This window comes from Vanellus vanellus (genome assembly GCF_965231255.1).
Source record: "Vanellus vanellus genome assembly, chromosome: 2".
Lineage (NCBI taxonomy): Eukaryota > Metazoa > Chordata > Aves > Charadriiformes > Charadriidae > Vanellus > Vanellus vanellus.
In genome coordinates, this window is record NC_138906.1 from 118,764,954 (window position 1) to 118,788,781 (window position 23,828).

The 23,828-nt window shown below is 43.9% G+C and overlaps 1 protein-coding gene across 1 annotated transcript in view; it reads left to right on the forward strand.

Moving 5' to 3' along the window:
• The window catches only part of CABLES1 (Cdk5 and Abl enzyme substrate 1), a gene marked incomplete at its 5' end in the record, with an annotated part of 72,175 nt that overhangs the window by 26,528 nt on the left and 21,819 nt on the right, over positions 1-23,828 (forward strand). The window contains 3 exons of the mRNA XM_082479457.1: positions 10,255-10,326; positions 12,587-12,679; positions 19,594-19,671. Coding sequence (XP_082335583.1) covers positions 10,255-10,326; positions 12,587-12,679; positions 19,594-19,671 — 243 coding nt within the window. The remainder of the gene's footprint in view (positions 1-10,254; positions 10,327-12,586; positions 12,680-19,593; positions 19,672-23,828) is intronic.

Consider the following 23,828-nt stretch of genomic DNA (forward strand, 5'->3'; position numbering starts at 1 on the left):
TGATCTAATCCTCTGCTACCGCCTATCAGCCCAGCAGTAACAGGAAGACGTTGTGCCCAGTCACACTGTCAGGGATGGAGGGAAAGAGAAGGTAGTTTGCTTTTTCCCAGAGCAATTAACGCTGGTTGGCTCCAGGATCTGTCGCTAGCGAGAAGAGCAGGGAAGAACCGAGCTCTCTCCTGTGAGCCCCAGGCCCACACGCTCGCAGGCATGTTGAAGCGGTTCTGCTGCACAGTAGGGATCTTCCTTTACCCTAATAATGGATCTCGTTGTACTGGTTTTGAAACGTGTCTTCATTATCGCGAATGTGTTTTTAAGTAAAGCATGAGCAAATGCAATATTTTAAGTAAGTGCGTCTTTTTGTGCTCAGAGTCAGCATTAAAGCTGACTGTGTGCGAACTAACAGGCAAGAAGGCATTCATCCCTGTGCATGTAGTAATATCTATAATTATGGTACTGGGCTGTCTTGCATTATCACAGATATCACAAATATCCAAAAGTATACCCGATACTGGATATCTAAGCTATCCAATATTTGATTTCTCTGAACAATATGGATTGGCTTGGGCTTTAGCAATGCCTGGCCAGGGATAGGAGGGCGTTGACTCCTGGGTATGTAATAGGATGGTGGGAAAAGCGCCCGATCCTGAGGGAACTTGTAGCAAATGTGCTTAGAACTAAATCCGAAGTATGCACCACTAAACACTATGATTGCCACCACCTGTGCCAGCGTTCATATATCATGCATGAAATGGTTCATGCTGGCTTTCACTGGTTAGGTTTGGTCTTTATGTCGTGCTCACATAGGGGACTTTCTTTTTTCCATCAAGAGAACTTTATCCAGGCAATTCACGGTGTCTAGGGTACGTTTTTTAGCAATGAGATTTATTAGTGCCTGTTCAGATCTCTTCTAAGTCTAATATTCAGGTGCAGGATTGGAGAATAAGTTTTCCCAGATAGCACATGTGCATTTGGAGGCAAGACAGGGATATGAGGTAGGGCTGTAGGTAACCTAAGAAATACTGCAAATGAAATAAAGGAAAACAAACAGGAAAAGTTTTAACAGCAGTTGTAATTGTGTAATTAGGTATGCAGGCTAGAATTAAAGTCTTTTTTTTTTTTTTTTCCGATGACTTAGTAGTGTCTATGTGTGTCTCCATGTGAGAACTTTGGCTGCTCTGAAATACAACATCACGGGATTTGATACTTTAAAAACTGGTCTTGCAGTGTGGCTTACTCAAGTAGTGTCCTCAGTTTAAGTGTTGATTCTTTATTTCTTGTCTTAGGAATAGGTATCCTCAGAATGTGACCTTTAAGGAGCAGCGTTGCTTCTGGACAGACCTAAATATTCATTGTTTTACAATGCATAGAGTTTGTCAGGCAGAGGTGACACATGAAGAATCTGTTAGATTAATGTCGATAAGAAAGGCTATTATGGGGTGTGTTTTATTGTAGAAAGATGACATGAAGATGGAGAATTTGTATGTTCTTTACAGTGCTATTTTATCTGCTTCGGCAAACATCCTTGTTTTCATAAGGACAGATGATTAATCTTGTTTCCTCCTTTGCTGGTTTTGAATGTCTTTAATTAAGCTGGTGCCCATTGATGTCTTACCGTGATAATATGTGTTAGATTATGAGGTAATGGCTGTTCTGAAAAATATAGCTGTGACAGTGTTGGGGCATATTCAAAATAAATTACTGCGCACAAGCCTTCTGAAAGCTATCACGTTGCTGCAGAGTCAGTAAAGTGAAGGCAGTGAATCTGTAAATCATCAGTTCCAGATAAAGAGAGGATGTAGATTTTAGGCGCTTCAGGATCTGTGAGGGCTCTGCTGTCTTTAAATGAATCTTACTGAATTGCAGCTGTAGCTCCTCATTACAGCTTGGGCAGAGCCAACAGTAGGAGGATTGGGTGCAGAGGCAGCTGCCTGCAGAGGGAAAATGGTAGGTTTCAAACAAGATCTGTCTTGGGTGATTTGGGAATCCAGCTGGGGAAGGTGAAAATGAAAGGGTCCTCAGCATCAGCAACGTGTGGTGATTGCTCTTGCATTCTCCCTAGGCTCAACCCTGTTCTTTTCCTTCACTAGAGATTTCGTATCAGTGCCTAATTTTGAATGCGTTTCCTCTCAGTGTCATGTCTTCTAGCAAGACTAATAATTAATGTATCAAGTTGAATTGTGCAAGATGCTAAAAAAAAATCCTCAAACCAGTTCTACCATACCTGCTGTTTTTCTGCACACACTCACACTATACAAATGTTTTGTCAGGGAACAGTTTGCTGCTCAGCAATTCTAGTGTAAGTCCCCTGTCTCTTCGCAGTGCTGGTACTCCTGATTTTATATTCGATATAACCAAATGCAAATGATCCCTCTGGGACATTGGAACAGATCCATGCTAGAATTTTGCGGGCCATTTGAAGGAATGGGTATGTACAGCTACGTAATAATTTGTGAACAGAACATTGTGTTGCATCGCCACACCGTGAAAGGTCAGCAGGATGCTTCTGTATTGTCATGCTGATTTCCTTCATTCTCTCTTACTTCTTTCTTTTTGTACTTTGTATTTGACATTAATACTATTTGTACACACACAAAAAAAATCCTACCTTCAGGATGGCAATGGAGGTATTTTTTATGCTGAGATGTTACATGCAGACAAGTCAGCAGGCAGCAAGTTGGAGTGCTGTGTATTTCGGAGCTTCTGCCTTGGGTATTGTGGGAGGATGAGGCTTGGACAAAGATTTGGATATAGGTAGGACACTCAGTGCAGGGGAACATCTGGTTTAGGAGGAGTCTGGCATGGAGGCATGTTCATGCCATAGTTCTCCCCTCTTCCCCTTGTTTTCTGCCCATCTTCCTGCTTACCCCCAAAAGGTTGATGGAGACCAAGGAGGCATTTGGCATGGCATTGTCCTCCTAATTATCACTGGCCCAAGGTTTGAAGGTCTCTCTCCTTGCAATATGTACCCCGAGAGGACCAGGTTCTTGGGGGTCCTGCTAGCTCAGGATTTCTGCGTCGGAGACTTTCCTTCACAGCCCACTGCAGAAGGCTGTGGTCTTAAACCACGTTTGCATCCTGCCTGCGTGTAGGTGACAGCTACATGGAGGTCTCTTGGTATATGCTCTGTGTGTTTGGGTTGGGCTGCTCAATTAACAAAATAACCCACTTTCAGCGCACGCTAGATGCATTTAACTCCCGTTGTGGGTAGTGTTGCCAATACGCTGTGCGGCTTAGAAGTCCTAAATGGAGTTTAATGTTCTTTGCAGAGAACGGCTCTGCTGCCTAATTATGATAGCACACAATTAAATACTGCTTTATATCGATTTGGGTAGCTCCTGGAAACTGTTTCCCTTAATAATTTTCAATAGTCTCAGGGTTTGTTTTTCCTGTGTTTGTCTTCCTGTGATATTGGCAAAAGATAGGAAGAAAATGAGCTGGGACATAGGAATCCCAGTAAAAATTTCAGAGCGAGGGCGAGAGGTGACTCATTAGCGGGTCTTTCATCTGGGTTCGTGCTGGGTCAGGGATTCAGGGGTCAGGAAGTGAATGGGAATTCGTACACAGCTGATGTCTTGTATAATATTTCAGAAGACTGTATTAATTGACAGCAGCTTAGCCTGGGAGTTTGGGCAGAGGCGTTCAGTGGGCAGGCTGGCAGGGAATTGGAGAGAAAATATAAATATATAATATATATTATATATTACCAGTAAATATATGTATTTATATATATTTATATACATAAATATATATTTTTATCTATTTACTTGTAATAAATGCATTTACTTTTAATCTTTCTGTTTCCATTCCAACACATAGAAGCCTAATCTTAGGTCTCATTGAGTACTCTTCTTGTTTCCCTTTTACTGTTCGAGCCATTTTGATGCCGGAGCGAACAATATGAAGCACAGTGAGAAAACAGCCCTAGGGTTGCGGTTCCTGTAGAGACAGTAGGATCAAGGTGATGCTCTGCCCGGTTTGACCTACAGGAGCTGCACGTCTAGAGCATGTTTGGTAACTTCCCAGGGAGCGTTTGCAAAGGACTAGCTTGGCTTTTGGGCAACTGTATGTTGGCTTTTGGGCAAGAGCTCCTCTTTGAGTCTGGAGCTGGCACCTTTCAGAAGGGTGGATGGATGGCAGAGGGAAACCCTCGATTTAACACCTCTGTAGGCAGGCCCTGAGCTACCCTTACAGGTATCCTGATCTCATTCCCCATCGCTGCAAGTTTTGACTTTCTTTCCACTCCATATGTGTGCATACCTGGGGTAGTCTTCCTGCACATAGGATACGTTCTTTGTGAAGAAAGCATAGTGAAAACAAGGAATGCAACATTTTCAGCAGTTCGGTGCTTTTCTGGTGCTTCTAAGCCACAGTACTAGAAACACAGTTGTGACCAGAAGGTAATAAATAGCCCTGATGTTTCTGCCCTGTGGCTCTTGTTCATGCAAGTTCATTTTCGCCGGCCACCTGAAGGGAGGAAGTGACCCAGCAGGCATGTGAACTACCAACAGTCCTCACCTGCTGAAACCTGCTGCCCTCCCAAGTTCTCCCATCAGTGTTAATGCGGTCAGCAGATGTTCAGATGATTCGCACTCGTTTGTCCTGTCATCACTGCATCTCTGAAGAGCTTCAGTTGTCCCAGACAAAGTGGAGAAGCTTGTCCGGGGGGATGCTTCTCTGCTGGGAGCCAGCGGCACCTGTGCTACTGGCTTCAGCCGTTGTAGGTTTGTCATCTTAACAGAAGCAGGGGGCATCTACACCCACAACTTTCACAAAAATTAGGTGTATTTAAAATGCAGCTTTTTCTTCCTGGTTTTATAGCTGTGCTAGAAAGTAATTACACATGGATTTATTCTTCCTTATCTCTTGGATTATCATCGTCTTCCTTCCTTCCTTCCTTTGATGAATTTATCCAGTGTTCTGATTGCAGCTCTGTTTTTTTATCACCTCCTGTCTATAGGGCTTAAGATTTTGTATGTTTAACATAATTGAGCTGAGTATTTTGCAGCAATTGACGGTGAAGATAATTTTCCACTGATTGATGGGTTGGTTACAGTGAATCTTTTTGCAGTGTACTCACTTTGGCTATTTGCTGTTTTGGTTACAGACCTGCTTTATTTTTTTTGTCCTTGCATTTTATTTCATTTTTGCAACTGAGCCATATGTTAAAGTGACTTTGGAGAGGTGAAATGGAGACAACATTTGGGGTTTTAAGAAACTTCCACAGAGATTCAGACAGCTGGTCAAAGATAAATCCAGAATGCAAACGGGGTCATGAATATCTTAAAGAACAACCATTTAAAATACCAGGGCATCAAATATCTCTTCAGTCTCCTTCTTTGGACTGGGTTTGGAATTTGATTGTAGAGTATTAGTTATTTCTAGGCTCATGTAACAATTGCACAGGGAACAGGGAGGAAACAGAAAAGAAAAACAGTATTTTAGGTAAGTGTTTAACAGAAAGTAGTACTACATGATTTTAAAACAAACAAAAAAATCAACTGTAAGTTGCATGAGACTCTGACTGACAATGTCCTACAGGGGCTGATGGTTAGAACTAGGAGGTCATCATCTTTGCAGAACAAAACTGCGTTCTTCTGTGTGCATGGGGCTGCAAGGAGAGAGGGTTGAGTTTGGTATACCTAGGATGTGGTGGTTAAACTAGCAGAAATTCTTTTAAGGCTTTCTGTGAACTAGGAGAAATTAACATTTTTACTGAAACTTTATTTTAGTGTGTTTTAGCTGGCTGACATTTACTCTGCGCAAGATTTAAAGCATTTTGTATTGCAAATGCGTCTGCCTAAAGATTTATCCCAAAGCCTGAATCCTGTATGTCACACAGTGCTATTTTGTTTTAGTCTGCTTATAGATACACTTTGTTAACAATAGAAGGATTTTCCCCTAATTATTATTGAAATAGGACATTTTTTATTATAAAATAGGTATCAATACAGAATGATGGTCATGTGTGATATAAAACAGTTTGGGTTATTTCAGTGCACGTGTCTACATATGGCAGCTGCTATAGCACGTTAATCAATTTTTGAAAAATAACCCTTTTAGAAGTTGTATAGACAAGCCCTGACTGCTTGCCTGCAGAAAGATGATAAATTAGTTTAAATATTAAACACCAGTTGAGGTGATTAATTTTTAATGAAGACAATGAAAAACTGGTTTTGCTTGTATTCCCTGGAACACCTTTTCAAAAGCTTTGCTTTTCCAAAATTGTTTTTTTTTCCTATGTGTGTGGCACAGGATGTGTGACTTGGTTCACAGCAGGTAGGTTCATTAATTGGCTTTTCTGGTATAATATCCAGCTGTGGAAAGCTTATAAATATTGGTATTTAGGTCATCTTAATTAGGCCTCGAAATAAAGATTTAAGATAAAATGCAATAATTGCACGTACTCCATTGCGGCTGAGCTTCTTCAGTGAAAAGAGGGTGCAATTCACGGGCAGCATGAACTGATTTCAGCAGAGTTGCTGCAAATCCACCTCACCGGTGCTTCTGTGATTGTGCAGGGAGCTGAACTGATTAAAACTAATGATTTTGGGGAGAGGTGAAAGATGTGGTGGTTTTTAGCTGGGTTCGGTGCTGGACTGGATATCCTCCCTCTCACCGCTACCAATGGCAGCACAGGGCTGGGGCAGCCCCCATTTATATCACTGCAGGCTTCTGTGTGACCTGTGCTTCATTGCTGCTGGTGATCTGGGGGTGTTCATCTGCTTTCTTCCTTCCTGGATGAATTTATCCAGAGTTGTGCTTATATTCACACTAGTTGAGAAGGGAGCTCAGGTATCCGTGCTCTTCTCCCAAGGAGCAGACTTGTGCAGACTCACTCGCTGTGTTAGGTCCCCAAAATACAGCAAAGTCACTACCAGTGAAAATTAGTGTGAGCTCTTTTGTGCCAAGAGGGGTGGCAGCGATTCCCGTCCAGCCTGTGTTGCGTTCACGGTTAGCAAGCGAAAACCAGGAGGCAGCATCCCTGGTGTGCTGGGTTTAAGAAGTTGCGACCAGCAAGGGATGCCAGAGGAGTTGGAACCGTCAGCAGGCAACTGGATGACCGGTGTTTAAAGCTGCCCTGGAGCTGATGGAATGTAGTTACGTATATTTCTGCCAACCAATGCATCTGCCTTAATAACAGATGGAAATATAGGACGTGCAATCTTCAAACCCATCTCTGCCAAGCCATTGGCAATGAGGTGTAGCGTGGTGGGTAACTTTGGGCAAGGAGAGGCTTGGAGGAAGGTTGCGGTGGTGGCTCGAATGTGCACTGAGTGTTGTACAAGCGCCTTATGGCATCCAACAGGCATCTTAGGGGAAATACTGCATTACTAGTTTGAGAAGTTTAGTACGAAGAAGGTGGCAAGGTTGTACTGTTGTTTTTCTCTCTTGGAGTAACAACATGCAAAGTATGCTTTTGGTATTGTGACACCACAAGATGGGAGGGTACCATCGTTTAAGTGTGTTATTAAGCTAATGACGTATAAAGAGGTACTAAAAAGCAGCAGCTATCATCAGCTACATCAGTGGTGCTGGTAGTTGAGACTTCCAGCTTTTGTTTATGGACCAACATAACTGGAAATGGAGGGGGAGCTCCTCCTGGTCTGAATTTCTCCCTCTGAGAGCATCTCTGTGTCCTCTGACTGTGGATGGAGCCGAGAGAGCACCTGTGGGCGCTGGAGACAGATGTTTAAGTCTCTTCTTCCTTGTCTATGCCAGCAAGTTCAGCACACCTTGAAATGCAGATTTCTTTCTTTTTTTCTTAGCATTTTGAAGGTGTATCCTATCTTGTGCCAGATCTTCTTAAATTCTAGTTTAGACAAAGCCTGAGGGGATTTAGGTTTACATATTTTCCTAAGAGGATTACGCTTCACACTTAGTTGCTCTATAAATTGTTTGAGGTTTTTTTTTTATGATTTTCTAAGTATATGAAAAGCCGCATGCACATTCAAACTGTCCTGAAATGTGTTGTCTGGAGGTTAGTGATAGAAATCTGGTGTTTGAATTAGTAGTAAACTGAATCACTGAACCTCAGGGTTATTTTGAACTGAAAAACATTTCGGTAATCAGATTTGCAGCACGGCTGCAGGAACAGTTGTAGCAGCACAACTGGAGGGAATAGCAAATTGCAAGAAGGATTAGAAACTGCTTACGCTGGCGTCAGAGGAAACAATTTATTGTGAAAATACAGCCCAGGAAATAAATTAATGAGCAGCCTCCCAAGCATGGAGAGTGCTCGTAACATACTGAGGTTCTGGAAACTCTTTCCTTGCAGATCAGGGGAGTAAGGCAGCTCAGTGGGAAGGATGGTAAGGTAATTGGGAAAAAATAGTGGCGGTCTATGGGGACTTTTTGTCATTTAAGTTCACACTCATAAAATCACTGGTGAGGTACTGTACACCTCAGCAATGGCCCCTGGAGTGATGGGTGCTGACATCCCCCATGCTAGCCGGGTGCTGTGGCGTGGTGCCTTCACTCTACTGGCTGTCACAGCTGCTTAACACCCACCAATGGGGTCGTTCTGATGGTTGCCAGCTTTATTTTTCATTATGTGCCTGTGGGTGGGCTGCATCTTTCTTACACATTTATTTTTTGTATATACGATGGTTTTTGGAGGGCAGGGTGCAGCTCCTTGTTTTTCCATGATGGTAATTGGTGAATGATCTCTCCCTGTCCTTATCTCGACCCACGAGCCTTTCCTTATATTTTCTGTCCCTTGTCCAGCAAAGGAGGGGGAGTGATAGAGCAGCTTTGGTGGGCAACTGGCGTCCGGCCAAGGTCAACTCACCACAGGGTGTTTGGAGGTTGTGCAGCAGCAATTGCTGCTAATACCAAGCCTGTACCAGGGCTGCTTCCCTGCTCACTACACAGTCAGGAAACTTGAAATGCTAAGATCCCCTTACTTTATTTCACAGAATGGTCAGGGTTGGAAGGGACCTCTGGAGATCATCCAGGCCAATCCCCCTGCCAGAGCAGGGTCACCTACAGCAGGTTGCACAGGACAGCATCCAGGTGGGTTTTGAATGTCCCCAGTGTGGGAGACTCCACAACCTTTCTGGGCAGCCTGTGCCAGTGCTCTGCCACCCTCAAAGTGAAGAAGTCTCTCCTCATGTTTAGATGGAACTTCCTGTGTTCAAGTTTGTGCCCGTTCCCTCTTGTCCTATCACTGAGCACCACTTAAAAAAGACTGTTCCCATCCCCCTGGCACCCTCCCTTTAAGTATTCATAAGTATTGGTGAGATCCCCCCCTCAGTCTTCTCTTCTCCAGACTAAAAAGACCCAAGTCCCTCAGTCTTTCCTCATAAGAGAGATGTTCTAGTCCCCTAATCATCTTTGTAGCCCTTTGCTGGACCCTCTCCAGCAGTTCCCTGTCCTTCTTGAACTGGGGAGCCCAGAACTGGACACAGTGCTCCAGATGTGGCCTCACCGGCCAGAGTACAGGGGAAGGATGACCTCACTCCACCTGCTGGCCACACTCGTCTTGATGCACCCCAGGATGCCATTGGCTTTCTTGGCCACCAGGGCACATTGCTGGCTCATGGTCATCCTGTTGTCCACCAGGACTCCCAGGTCCCTTTCCACAGAGCTGCTTTCCAGCAAGCCAGCCCCTAAAAGGTAGAGGAGGGATCTGACTCAACCATAGAAAACTGGTTTAAAACATGAGTAAACTCATCTGTTCTGAGCTCCTTTTTAAACTGCTGGTTTGTACCCAGTGCTGCAGGCTGCGTCATCCTTCATCTCTCTTGAGTTACTCCTCGGAGGAGTGATGAGATGGACATGACTGAGAAATGAGTGGCCTTTATTTAGTAAAAAGGGCAAGGGGCAGAGAGGAGTGTCCCCTGCAGCAGTGTGAAGGACGGGCAGTCTCTGTAGATCTACGTCTGCATTATTTTATCAAAGAACTGTACTTGTAGCATGGCAAACTCTACCACAGCAAATGTGGGACTGGTGTCCTAACTGGTGGGTGTTTAATCCTTGAAGGAAGGAAAATATGAAAGCCCAAACTGAGGAGGAGCTGTTGGGAAGTTTTGACTTCTTCTTTGCTATAGAGGCTTGTATGGAGTAAGTTTTCTTCTCATTGGGATCAAATTGATCTAGGAAAATAAACAGAAGAGAACAAAGTTGATTAATATCCAAAGTTACAGCTCGGCTAGTAAATGGCAATTTGTGAGCTTTACTAAACAACAGCTCTGAGGACTTCCTCGTGCCCTCTAATCCACGGCGGTCTTTTGTGTTCTGTTTTCTCTGCAGACGTCGGCTGATCTCTCAGCGATCTTCTCTGGAGACTCTGGAGGACATCGAGGAAAATGCCCCACTGCGGAGGTAAATTTATTTACTCTCTCTCTGGTTACTTGTCTGCATGGCACGTGCACAAACAGACTTGCTGTCCCTGCGCTTGTTGGAAAGTAGCTGGGTCTTCACCTTAAGGTGTTCTTCATAGTGGGTAAAGTGAAACCTCACACACCCTGCAAGGTGGTAGGTGACAGGCATTATACGTTCCCTGGCTTTAGGTTATAAAATACAAAGTCCATATTTAAATAAAATGTCAGGAAATAAAAGGTCAGATTTGGTTAAGAGAGAAGTTTAGTTGTCACTAACAGGAACGACCAGCCTCTAACGTAGTACCTTTAAAAAGTACAGCTGGTTTAATAAAGTAAGCTTTTGAAGGCTGGTATTTTTAGTATTCTTATTTTCATGTGTTTTTATCATTTGTTCTCTCAGCACACACAAGCTTATTTTTGTAAACAGTGTTACTGTCTTCCTGTGTTGGCTGGTAGGTTTGTGACTGCTACCTCACTAATAAATCTGCCCCCATCCTTGCTATATCAGCAGCTTCAATGCGGTTGTATTTCTGCATCCAGGAGGCCACAGCTTCTCTGGGGACCGCAGTAATTAGTCACTAGGCAATCCTCTGGGGTGATGGAAAATGGAGCAACTGCTTAACAGTTCAGAAACGGGCTGCTCGGTAATCTGACCAGCGTGTGCTATACTTCCAGGTCAGCTGTTCCGCAAGGCAGCAGCTTAATTTTGAGTGTGTCCTTATCCTGGGACCTGTAATTCAGCTGGTTTATATTGATGTTTATCCTATAGCCTTGTTTATCCACATGCAGGTGGACTGTCTCTCCCCACCTCGAAGCAAAGACTTAATGGCAGAGGCTGTACCGACTGGCCTGTTACCAAGGCTTGATTATTTTTACCAAGCTTACTGTTGAATGCTTACCAGCATGTTATGAAGTGTTCTCATAAATGATTCAAACACATATAATTGGCAAAAGATCTAAACAAAGTATGGTTTGCAAGGCAGTATTTTTACTTGCTAATTTGCAGAGTTATTGGTAGAACCTCTCTCTTGGTGGTATTTTCCCAGTGAAGAAAGCCTAACAAGGCTAATTGGAAACAGAGGGTGAGACAATCTCAAGGGTTTTACTAACAGGAATAGGCAGAAATGGCAAAGTGATGGGGTTCCCCCCTTCTGGGGTGTGCCCATGCAGGGTGGTGGCATTTGGGTACAGGCAGTCCCTGGAGGCTTAGGGCTGGAGGTCTGTGGTGTCAGCCCAAAAAAAGGACCTCTGGGGTCGGGAAGCTGCTGAACTCTGCCTTTGCTTAGGAGAGAACGGGAAAAACGGGTTGCAGAGGGACTGTGCTGGTTCTGCGTGCCGGCGGAGGATGCTTGTCCCTTAGCTCCCACAGAGGATGCGGTGGCTGCGGTCCAGCTGCCCTGGCCGGGCAGCGAGCACAGGAGTTATCTCTGATGCCTGCCCACCGTGCCTTGCAACAAAACAGCGCTGAGATGAAACAGAGGAAGCTTTTACATGGGTTGCGGTTTCAGCTGATTAAAAAGAGCAAGGCTGCAAGGGCAGGGATATTGCTGTTTGTCTCATCTCTTCCCTCTGGCACTTTCTTTCACTAACTGCAATTTGAAAAGTGCGTTCAGATATAAAATAGATTTAAGGATTAATGTTTTGAAGAATGATTTTTTTTTTTTCCTGAGGTAATTCATTTTATTTTTGGTTGTTTTGTATGCTGTCAGGAACGTAAAAAGTAGTATTTAGAGTTAAAAGCAAATAGAAATTATCCTTGCAAATGAGAGATTTTAAATCTTTCTAAAATTAAAACAAGAAAGAACTTTCCTCAATAGCTCCTTTTCAGTAGCTGAGGAGGATACAAAAGTGTGGATGTTGGTGTGAGGGGGAAAATCACATATTTACCAAGTTTTGTTTTAGTTTAATGTTGTGGGTTTTTTTCCTTTGAAAGCTTGGGCTAAGCTGTCACAGGAGATTACAGGAAGTTTTATTTTTCTGAGATTTTTTTATTACGTGTTTTTTTGCATGAAAGGAGGGGTGGCGGTGCCTTTTCTTATTATTTTAAATACTTTTTTTATTTGAGCTGTCACATTTCCAGACTTATTGTCTTTATTGTTCTTGCAGATTCCTAACACAGGGTACTTGAATCATTTGTCTTGTCTTTCCTTCCTGCCTTTGTGTAGACTTCTTGGCCATACAGCAGGGAACTGAGTACTTTTATTTTGTTTTTCTCACCCCCTCACCCCCCACCCCCACCCCGCAACTGATTTATTTTTCAGATGTCGGACACTCTCAGGATCACCCAGACCAAAGAACTTTAAGAAGGTTCATTTTATCAAGAACATGCGGCAACACGATACAAGAAACGGCAGGTACTGTGCATCCAAAGGCTGCTTCTGCAAAGGCAATCCGTGGGGCGTGAGGGCAAGGGCAGAGTCAGCATCCCCGTGCAAGAACACAGCGTGCCATTGCCACTTACCACATGCACAGTAATGCATTTAAAATAGTCTTTAATGCCTTTAAAACAGTCTGTGAAGGTGCAGGCTGCGGTGCACGCTCCTTCCTCGAGTGAAGTATGAGTCGATGGAAGTGCTAGCCCATAGATTTTTAAGACCCGAGTCTCCTTAATACAAATAACCTGCGTAAAAGGAAAATCCGTGTGGTGTTCTCGAGGCATAATCTGGTTGCGTTTCTTCGAGGGTAGTGCCAGGTGATAAGCGTCAGAGGGGTGCGGGGCAGAACCTGCCCAGAACGAGTTTACCGACGGCTGAATGATGCTTCAACATCTGTTAGGGCACACAAAGTGCTGGTTGGTAAAGGCTCACCTGGGGGTGGTTGTGGCAAGGTGAGGAGCAGGATCCTTGTTTTGGGGGCAGACAAAGGCAGAGGGGCTCCCGGGGGCTGTGTGAGGGGTGCACACCCCGAGCTGGGTCGTGCACTGCCTGTGTTGCAGCCATAGGCACCGGTGGGACCCGTACAGCAGTGGTCGGCCGGGACTTCCCTTACTGCAAAGGCACGATGCCTGTCATCATGTTTCCATCAGCAGAATAGGTCCTTTATTGCAGTATCATCCAGCTCAGAGGTGAAACTAGCTCCTCCCTGCTTATGAAGAAGACATCTGCCCTCCCTGCTATTTTCTCAAGACCATTTCACCATATGCCTTATGATTTTATTCTTGTCCTCCCAAACCTGAATAGGTTTGAAATAAGCTACCTGAACAGGTTGCATATAGACTAAACTGTCCCACTGAGAGCTGACCCTTGCACATAGCTGTTCTCATACAACTGCCGTGGGTGAGAACCACGTACGTTCCTGTGGACCGATTTGTGCATAGAAATTCTGACATTACATTGCAGCACGGGTTTTATGAATTGAATTCTGGTAGGTGTTACTTGGCTCAAGCAAAATTTTCCTCACGTTTATTCTCGCACGTACAATTAAATGCAGTGAAAGGTAATAATCATCATAAATATTGCAGAAGGTGGCTCTGAGAGACGACAGCTTTTTAGAAACAGCTTTTGTAACAAACAGACGCATGCAGAATTGTTGACTTGACAATTGTCTGACTAGCAGCTGCTTATTGTCTTTACAACAAATACATGTGGAATCAAATGCTGAAAAGCAGCCCTCTAATTTTAGTCAGTTTTGTGCATAAATAGATGCATGCTCTGGGAATTTCTTACAGTAAAAAATACTTATTCATAAGGAATTATGCAAATTCCACAGAGTAATTTCTGAGATGTGTATATAAAATACATGCATAAACTTGGTAGAAGTATTACCTGAAAAAAGTGAATAAATATTTGATTTGTAAACTCTTTTCTCCATCTTTTGCAAAAAAGTATTTATAGGATAAATGCAGCATTTTGTCTTAATTCATAGATCAGTCATTATGTCTGATAATATAACTGAATATTTTTCTTGCTAAGAAAACAGTGAGTAAGCTTCTGTTATTCAACTGGCTTCTTATCTTTATCAGCAGACACAGTTTTCCAGAATATTTCCATAATCATAATAAAGATCTCTTTATCTAGAATAAGGAGACAATAAGAATAAGATACACGGTTTTGGAAATGCTTTTCGTCCTACAGACAAAGAGCCACAGCAATATTAAGCTAAAAATAAAATGCGAAGTCATCACTTAGTGTCGCCCCTAAGGCCAGCAGCTAAGTCTAGCAGAGTAATCTGAGCAGATACCCCGGTTTTCTGAGGGGTCTGGATGCTGTTGCAGTCACCGAAGTTAATAGGCATTCTGGATGAAAATGACCTCGGGAAAGTCAGGTGGATCTGCTTTATGCATTCATCCTAAAATAACAGAGTTTCTGAATACCTTAAAAGCAGGTATCCTCCTTGGTTCCCTATGACACGGAGGAGCGCAGGTATTGTGATGGACAGAAGACCTTCCTGGGGCTCCTTCCCATGCCCGGGATCTCGTCCCAGGCAGCTTCTTGTGCATGGTCGTGCGGGACAGAGGCACTGAGCTGGGCTGGAGTCAGGCTGTCCGAGCTCTCTGAAACCCCTGACCCTTCTGTTGTGGCATGACAGCCTTTCACTTAACTTGAGGAACGCAGCTTTGAAAACATCTACACAGAATATATTTTGGAGTGGTGAATTAATAGCTGGGCTTTAAAATAGCTAGCGCTTTCAGTAACTGTTTCACTGGCTTGTGGCTGTGAGTGTCACAGCAAAGAAAACTGCAGTGTGGATGATAGCCTGGGGCTCGTTTCTCTGCTAACTGTCCTTATTTATGGCACTCAACCCGTGAAGTGAGATGTCCTTGTCCTGTGGCACTGAGAGCTCTTTGCCTCTCAGCCCCAGGGATGGCACGTGCTGAGTGACGGTGCTCTGGGTCCAGCTTTCGGCAGTCCAGTGGCAAGGCAGGACCGGCTGTGGTTAAAATAAGAGTTCAGCTATTTCAGCACAGAGAAAAACCACTTGTATGCGGACCACAGCTTATCAGCCAGTCCTTGCAAAGCTTCCTGTTGATGGTTCTGTGCACTGGTTAAACCGGTTTCTTTGGATTTGTAGGACGTGGCTTATTAAAGGAGCTGGAAAATTAGTTTTCCTAGACTTTATTATCAAAGCAGTCTTGTAAAATAGCACAAAATAAATTTTCCCATTAAAAGACAAAGACAAGTTAACCCTAACATACAAATTATCACAGGTTCCCACCAGTGTGTGGTTTCACCCGCTTTACTCAGCAGGTTTATTGGTTCCATAAACTGTGAAGCATGAGATTTCCTATCTAGCAGAAACAGACCACCGAAACAGCAACCTGAGCCAGCTGAACAAACAATTCATGGTGAGAATGGGACAAGAACATTTCTAGAGTCATCCTATATAGCAGATATAAAAGCAGTAAAACAATGCTTCTCTCCCACCCCCATGCCATTGCTTTCTCAATTTTTTTGTTAGCATACAGATCTAAGCCAAGGCCAGATAGCACCCACGGGCTATGAAAGGTCTCTTTGGCTGCACTTTTAATTGTGGAAAGGCAAACACGTGCACTCTAAGAGGTTGACTATTCGCAGCGTCCTCCCGGTTCATAAGTACTCTCGGCCACTTTCCAGTAGCCCCAGCATGAACTTGGGAGACTCCAAAATGATGGCTGCTACCCAGACAGCATCCACGGTTTGTGTGTTCACCTTTGTCTGCATCACAGCAAAGCCCTGGTAATCAACCATCATCAATCGGGCATGAGAAAAGAGGCGACAGTATTCTGCATGTATATGGTACATATGAAGTGTATCCCATTGCCTGATCCGAGCCTTTTGGTGCAACACAATCAAACCTAGACAGGCACTGAAGAAAACAGACATTATTTTTCTTCAAGTCAAGTGAATTACTGATTCTGTTGAGAGCCTTGTGCTCAGTAAGTTTTTGTAGTTTCATAGCATACACCTCATTAAATAAATTGGAAGATAAGCTTTTACAGTCTCGGACAGTTGCACATTGTTGGAGCTCTCCTGCCAAATAATGGTTGCTCTGAACCATAGTAATTAGTACAACTTCTTGGTGAAATGTGAGAGTTAGAGAGTGAAAACCTTTCATGAAGTCATTTTAAACATGTCTAGTTGGCACAATGGCAGTCAGGGCACGTAAAGCCACTCAGACTCAGGCTGCTTCTGATGTCGGAGATAGCTCATTCAGAGCTGCGCAGGATCGTAAGACACCCTTTGCTGAAGAGTTGAAATCCAGGAAAATGCTTTTCTCCCATAAACGGTAATTTGATTTTCTTGAACAGCAACAGGCTTCCACCACACCTTCTTCTCCAAAGCATACTCTGTGAGAAGTTCCTGGACTTTCTGCTCCAGCAAACCATTGCAGGCCCTCAGAATTTTTTCTTTTCCATGCATATCATCAGACCTCTAAATAAAATGCCATTTTATCCCTCCATGATGAGCTGCTGACCACTGCCTTCCCTGCTTCTCTTTCATTCCTTCTCTTTCATTCCAGCTCTTAAGGCTGTTTTGCACCGCCCCCCTCCAGCAGCTCTGCAGATGAGGTTTTGTGGCATCCTGGCAGTGGAGGCCATGGGCTCCTCTCCTACTCTGCCTGGGAGATCTTTGTATAAAGATGGTCCCCGGAACTATGGAGAGAGAGGCAATACTTGGGTCCCAAGGGAAAGAAATCTGAAAAAACTCAAGGCTGGGCTGGTGCTTTTTATTTCCTTTCTGGTCTGATTCCTTCTGATACACACAGTAAGATTTCTGTGGTAACTTCCCGCTGTTGTCTCTGCTTGTGGACATGGAAGCACCAGTTTGTTTTTCTTCAAGTATTAAGAGCTGGGTTGGTTTTTTTTCAGGGAGGTGTAGGGTGTGTGTGGAAGAGCTGTGTTTCCAGAAGCAACCAGAGGGATCAGGGGGAATATGCTTAGTGGGTACCATGGTTTTCCGAATTCAAAGATACTTTCTGATGTCAGCCTCGAAATCCATGCCAAGTTTCATACATCAGCAAACAAGGCTTCCAGTGAATAAGCAAGCTGTTGTGAGTAGCAACCATTCAGCAATAAGCAGTGGCAAGCACAAAATTAATCATATGCCAGGGTTTTTATGCTTGTGGATTGCCTTTCTCAAATGCGAAAAATTATTTCCCCCCTGCTCTATAACTTACTGCTGCACCATGAGACCATCTTATAGGATCGGAGGTATTTACCCATAGGTAAGGGGTGCTGTAGCATTCAGGCAAACAACGAAATCGTACTTTATCTGCTGCAGGAGAACTTCCTGATGCTGTATGCACATTTATTATTAGAAACCCTACTTTATTAAAGGTTAAATACCACTTTGCTTTTAAACATGCTTTTAAGGAAGAAAATAGGATTGCTATAACAGAATGATCTAGGAGAAGGAAAATTGATTATTCTGCATTTTTCCAAGCATTACATGCAGCAGCTCTCTTGGGCATCTAAACCTTTTCCAAGAACAATGACTAAGCTGGTCCCTTAAGGAAATACTGTTTTAATAACAGCATAACTGGTACAAGGTTTATAGGTGCGTGTGGTGGTTTTTGGACAGTAAACAAAATACCTTGCGAGGGTTTGTTGTCTAACTTCAACCAGTGTAGGACAAAAGATGAAAACTTTGGGTGAAATCATCACATACAGATCTGTGGCACACAACATCAGAAAAATCAGTGTTGGAGGGCAGACCAAGGAAGTGCAATAGCCCTGACAACCAACCTAGCTGTAGGTCCTAGCATGTGGACCGCGACTGGAGATTTTTAGAAAGGTAAAAGATCAGTAAATTCTAACACTAACCAGATTAGAAGTTGGCACAAATTGCTATCACCGTGTCTTAGAGGAATTTGAGGGGATGCAGCCCGTTGTCCAACTTTAGAGGGAAGAAGTGTCTTTTCAGTGTACATTGTACATTTGTACAGTTGTCAATGTCCTGAAGGTAATAAGGAAACAAGGCGTATTTATAAACTGTTATTTATTGGCATTTTATATCTTACATCTTGATCAAGCCTCTGTTGGCTTCTTGCCAATCTGCATCTCCCAAAACTATAATAATGTGGTTATTGACAGTCCACGCAGTTTTATGGAAAGTGGGACTTGACCTCAAGGTGGTTTTGATGTTGCTTAATGATATGTCAGAGCTTGATGGCTAAAGGTAGTAGTGTGGCTGCAAAACAGATTGGTTTGATTTAAAACAGATAGCACTTGATTTAATGCCGCAAAGTGAGTTTGCAGATAAAGCGGAGGTTGGGAGACTGGTTAAAAACACAAGGCGTTTGCTGTAAGAGTGCCCTGGATTCTGAGATAAGCTCTGCGCAGGCAGATAACGTAGGCTTTCATGTAACCAAATCTTGAGCTACCTGCCTATGAGGAATGAAGGCAAGCCATGCTTAGAGGAGGGATTCAGCCCTGACAGTTAGTGACTGGGATAGACGTGGTGCTGGAGGAGAAGGGGTGAGGAGCTGTGGGATCAGTCACACCTGAGTGTCAATGCAGCATCATAACCAAGAAGGCCAATGTGATTTCTGAGCGCAGAGGCTGGCAGATCATCACAGCTAGGCACTGATCTTAAAGATAAAACTTAAAGATGTGATGTATGTATCTGCCTTCCGTGCAATTGCTGAGGCCAGCGATACTGCCTAGAGACCAAGAAAGGTGATGGGGAAAAACTGGAGAAGACTCAAGGAAGAACCTGGAAAACAGTGAGAGGATCTGAAAGCTTGTGATAATAGCAAAGTTTGACTTCATCCATGAATTGGGCTATTTCAGGAACAGGAAGCTGAAAACTGATGGAGTCCTTTGGTTTAGTAGAGAAAGGTCATGACCAGCAGCTGGAAATTCTTGTCCGATAAATGCAGATTCCAGGTCAGCCACGGAGTTGTGGTGTGCATCACAGGTGGTGGTTGGTGTGTATCACCTGGGTTGCTGCTGGGTTGGTTTGTTTAGTTTCAGCCATAGTGGTGAGTTGTCAGAATGGCTCCTCGCCTCTCTGGGTGGACTCCTTTCACTAGGACTGCTTTCACTAGAAAAACATCTATCCTGGATTCCAAGTAATGTATTCAAGATAGTCTTCCTAGAAAGCCTGCAGAAGGGATGGGACTCCACTACTCATTCACTGTGTAATGCATGGCACAGGCTTCAGCACTTCTGTAAAGACTCAGTAGCGCGATACCCTACCTGTGAGATAAAAAAGAGGAGGGAGAAGTCATCCATGGTGGAAGTTTTATGATTACGGATTCCTCAACGGTAACATCTCTTGCTTTGCTTATTGTGGTGGGATTTTTAAATTTTAGTCTTTGATTTCTTTTATTTTCTTTTATATTTTAGAATAGTCCTTATCAGCAGCAGAAGATCCTTCTGTAGCATATTTTCAGTGCTGCCATATCGAGACTGTACCCAAGTCGGGTATGTATATTTATACATGTACTACATAGTCTTTCTGGGCCTGCATGTAGACCTGATAACGGACAACAGCATGACGGAGGCTAATGCTTTTACATATCTGCTCTGAGAAGAGATAAATGCACTTAGATATATTTGCCTTCTGGAACATTACCAGGTTAAAACTACAGCTCACAGTCCCCAGTTTATTTATATGTGTTGTGGTATCTTTGATTATTAAGCTGAAGAAAACTACCCCCCTGAAGTCAATGTTCTTGAAAAATGCACTGTTTTTATTGTTTCTTCTGACTTCACTCATCTTTGACAAAACAAGTACTCATACAGCACAACTTTTGTTTTATAAGCAGTCTTAGCCTTCTCATTTTTCCACGTAAACATGGTACTACTGTATCTAGATTTCGAGAACTATATAGAAATACTTGGATTTAAATGTAATACCTTTTCATTGTACATTTAGCCATTGGTCAGATCATTCAGTCAGTGGAAACAGATTATTTTGGCTATAATACCATACGGGTTCTTAGCTGGTGTAAGCAATGTCCATGGAGCTGCCTTGCATCCCTTGACGTGCTGAGACGTTAGCCCTCTGATAGAAAAGTTTATTCAGATTGAAGCAGTTCTCCAAAGACTGCGAAAGCTTTTTGCGCTTCCACTGAAACTGCAGAAGTGGAAGAAACTGGATTTGGCTAAGGAGACGTTGTCTGGCTGGCTCTGGGGCACTGCTTGCTGGGTGCCTTCAGAGGTGCAGCACAAGGCTGGGAAGGGCAGTGCTGGTTGGCAGGAGGAGAGAAGCCTGGCCGCCGTGGCTGCTCACTGGAGAGCTGAGAGTTGCCTGTAGCTGGGGTCGGCTCAGCACCTGCAGGGCACAAAATCTGCAGGAAATATTCAGCTGATGCACTGAAGTGGGTTTGCAAGACCCATAAATCACCTAGAGTCAAATTTGTCCAGTGAGTAAAGGATGAATTTGGCTCGTATTTTTCAGCCATCTGTTTAATTCTGGAGAATGATTTGCCACAAACTGCTTGTGCATCAGTAATTCAAAATAAAGGGAGATTATTTTTAATGCACAAAGGAAAGGAGGCACCTTTATAGGAGAGTTGACTTGCTCTCCTGTCTCTTACAGTAAATTTTTTCCCTTAATTAAACTGGGATGACACATCAGGCAAATTCTTGACAGACTGGCAGCTTTGTTCATTTGTCTTGGGTAGACTGTCATACATTTATGGTCATTGCCCTATGGAAATTGCCTCTTTATTGAAAATTGAATGTATCTTGAAATGCTGATGACTGGTTATACCTTCTAAATTACAGCAGTAACGAGCCCAGCTGCAAACCTAAATATTATTTCAGCATTTAATGTCTTGTACCGTGCTTGCGCAGCAAGAAGGGCACAGGATGAGAAGGTAGCAAGTGCCAGTACAAAACAATCCAGCCCTGTTCCCTTTGCTAAAAAGCTGAGATTAAAAAAAAAAAAACAAACCACAAAAACCTCTGTCTTTCTTCTAGAGCATCAGAGGAAGAGAGAAACAATTCAATGGCACCTCCTTCCAGGAACAGCTGGTGCAAAGAACAGATGAGGCACTATAGCGTAAACTGTAGCCGCTCTGTTCAGGCTGCACAGTGCTTGCTTACTGCGTTGCACGTTTTGGATGTGTGGTAGGAGGGGGGAGAGACACTGGTCCCCTGTTGAAGTGCTGTAGTGACAGCATCCTTTAGCTTTGCTTTCTCTGAATCTCTGCATTGCTGGTGTCTGGCCCCGGGCAAGATGTCATACCTGGTTTACGTTCTGCAAACTTTACTGCATAGTTTAGGAGAAGAAACAAATCACTGCAGGGAACTTCGGGCACATCTGCAACAAGACTGGAGTAAGCCCTGGCAGGAGCAGGGGAGTGGGGTGGACATGAATGCAGGAGGGATTCACTGTTCCATGTGAGAGGAGCACATGGTGGAGCTGCTGCTGCTTCTCCACCTCTGTTCCAACTCAGGGGCACTGCAGCCAGTGAGGAAATCTCCAGGCACAACTGTGTTTTGGGGAGGCTTCCAGCCCCTGTTATGTTGTAGAAGATGTATGTATGCAGAAGAGCTCTACTGTATCGATGCTGGCAGCTAAACTATGCCAACGGGTCCACTTAAAAAAAAAAGATCTGAAAGGCAGTTCCTGCAGACACAGCTAAACTCTGCGTACTTGGCCAGGGTGGATGGGGCAGCATCGCCCCTTTCCAAGGAGGTGCAAGCAGTGTCCTCTGGGCTGTGGCCCTTGCTTGGCCACCTTCCATACTGAGGTCAAGCTACAATAGCGAGAACCCTCCTCAAGCCCCCAAACTGTGTTTTTAAGTAGTTGTACAAACACAAATGGAGGTCTAGGGGGTTCGGGGGGGAAAGCCGTGGAAGTACACGAGAGGATGACCTTTGAGCTGTTCCCTGGAATATGTTTCCCAAATCCCCCTTCCCAGCAGCCGGGCAGCTGCCAGCTCACTGGAGCACGGCTGGCAGTGGGCTTTTGAAGGGAAACACGCTCCAGAGCGGTGCAGAGGCTGCCAGGGATGATGGTAGGTTTTTCTGCCTGCGGTTTCAGAAGACCAATCTGGTGGTGCTTGGTGGGGCTGAGAAGGAAGGACAGCATGTGCCGAGGGAATTAGTTTCTCTAGTTTTCTCTATTACGCTGAAGAGAAGTGAAAACTACAAAGCAGAGAATGACATGGTGGGGAGAAGGAAAGTCATGAACAGAAGTAATCACTAGAATTTTCTGTCCTCAAAATTTTGTCTGTACTTTGTATCTGATTGAAACCTAATGCTTTAGCTTATAGTGCTTTTGTGCAAAGGAAAAGGGAAGAATTAAAACTAAATTGGCAAAGGTTTTGGGATGTGTTATCTCCTGCTGGAGTGACTGAGAGGCAGGTACTTTCATGGATCTGGGCTGTACATTTTCCTCTCCAGGTCTGGCTACATAAAGATTGCCGGCACCTTTGCAGGTGGCATGAAGACAGGCACAGTTTCACCTATTCCCATGGCCAAGAGTAGGGTAATGGGCAGGACCAGAGCTTGCTTTTCTTCCCCCATCTAGACCAGCAGAGCAGCTGTGGGAGCAGACGTAGCCAGGTGAAAGCAATGTAAGGAAGGCTATACTGGAGGTCAGGAGCTGAAAGAGGCACTGAGCATCTTGCCTGCTGGTTGCCCTTGGCCCCCCAGTGTCCTTTTAAAGCCCAAAGTCATCAGTCAGACCCTGTGCAGGGTTTAGCAGTGGCTAAGGGCAGTGAGGAGAGGGTTGTCTTGTACAGAGAGCACTGTAATAGTGTTATTGCCTCTGTTATTAAATTAACAGACACACACACAAACTCTCGTCATCATTACAGGCTGATCTGCAGATCTGTAGCACCTACAGGATCCAGCAACACTGATCATGTTGTCTGAATGCTTGGCTTTAATTATGTTTTTATGAAATACAAAGTCATTGTGTGATGCAAAGGTTAGAGGTGAGGCAACTCAAGTGCTAGTGGTGGTACTGCAGGATCAGGTGTGCAGTCACAACTCTTTTTTTCAATATATTGGAAAACTTCAGGGCTACAGGGTATTCATGGTCTGAATCTTTCTGCTGAACCAAGTCTTGGTCACCTGTGAAACATGCATGCTGTTACCACACAGAGATTTTGCAGTAAGGTTTGCAAACAAAGCACACGCATGAGGAGATGCAGCAGTGACTACTGAACCTTTTTTACCACTGTGGAGAGATATTTGTGCTTTATAAAAATTGTTTCTCCTCTCCTTTCTCACCATTCACTGATGTTATACTATGGATCATGTTGACACCCCAGTATTCTTTAAGAATACTTACAAACTTGAAGCATCATATGTAATGTTATGCTAATACTATCCTTCAAGTTCCTCTTTCTTATTTAAATATAATACTCTAAAAGATGGATGAGCTACTTTGTGAAGGGTATTGAAACTGGATTTCTGGCTCAGCATCCACTTTATCTCTTCCTTGCAGGAGATGAGAATTATTCCCCGTGTAGTTCTGCAGATGGGCAGAAAATGGGAGGTAATGACAGTTATCAGAGGTACTCCTTGTGCAACCCCTGAGCTGCTGTGGCGCACACCTCCTTTCTCAAAGGTTGTCACGGTGAAGCTCACAGCAAGTGGAATTGAGCCTTTGTGCCATT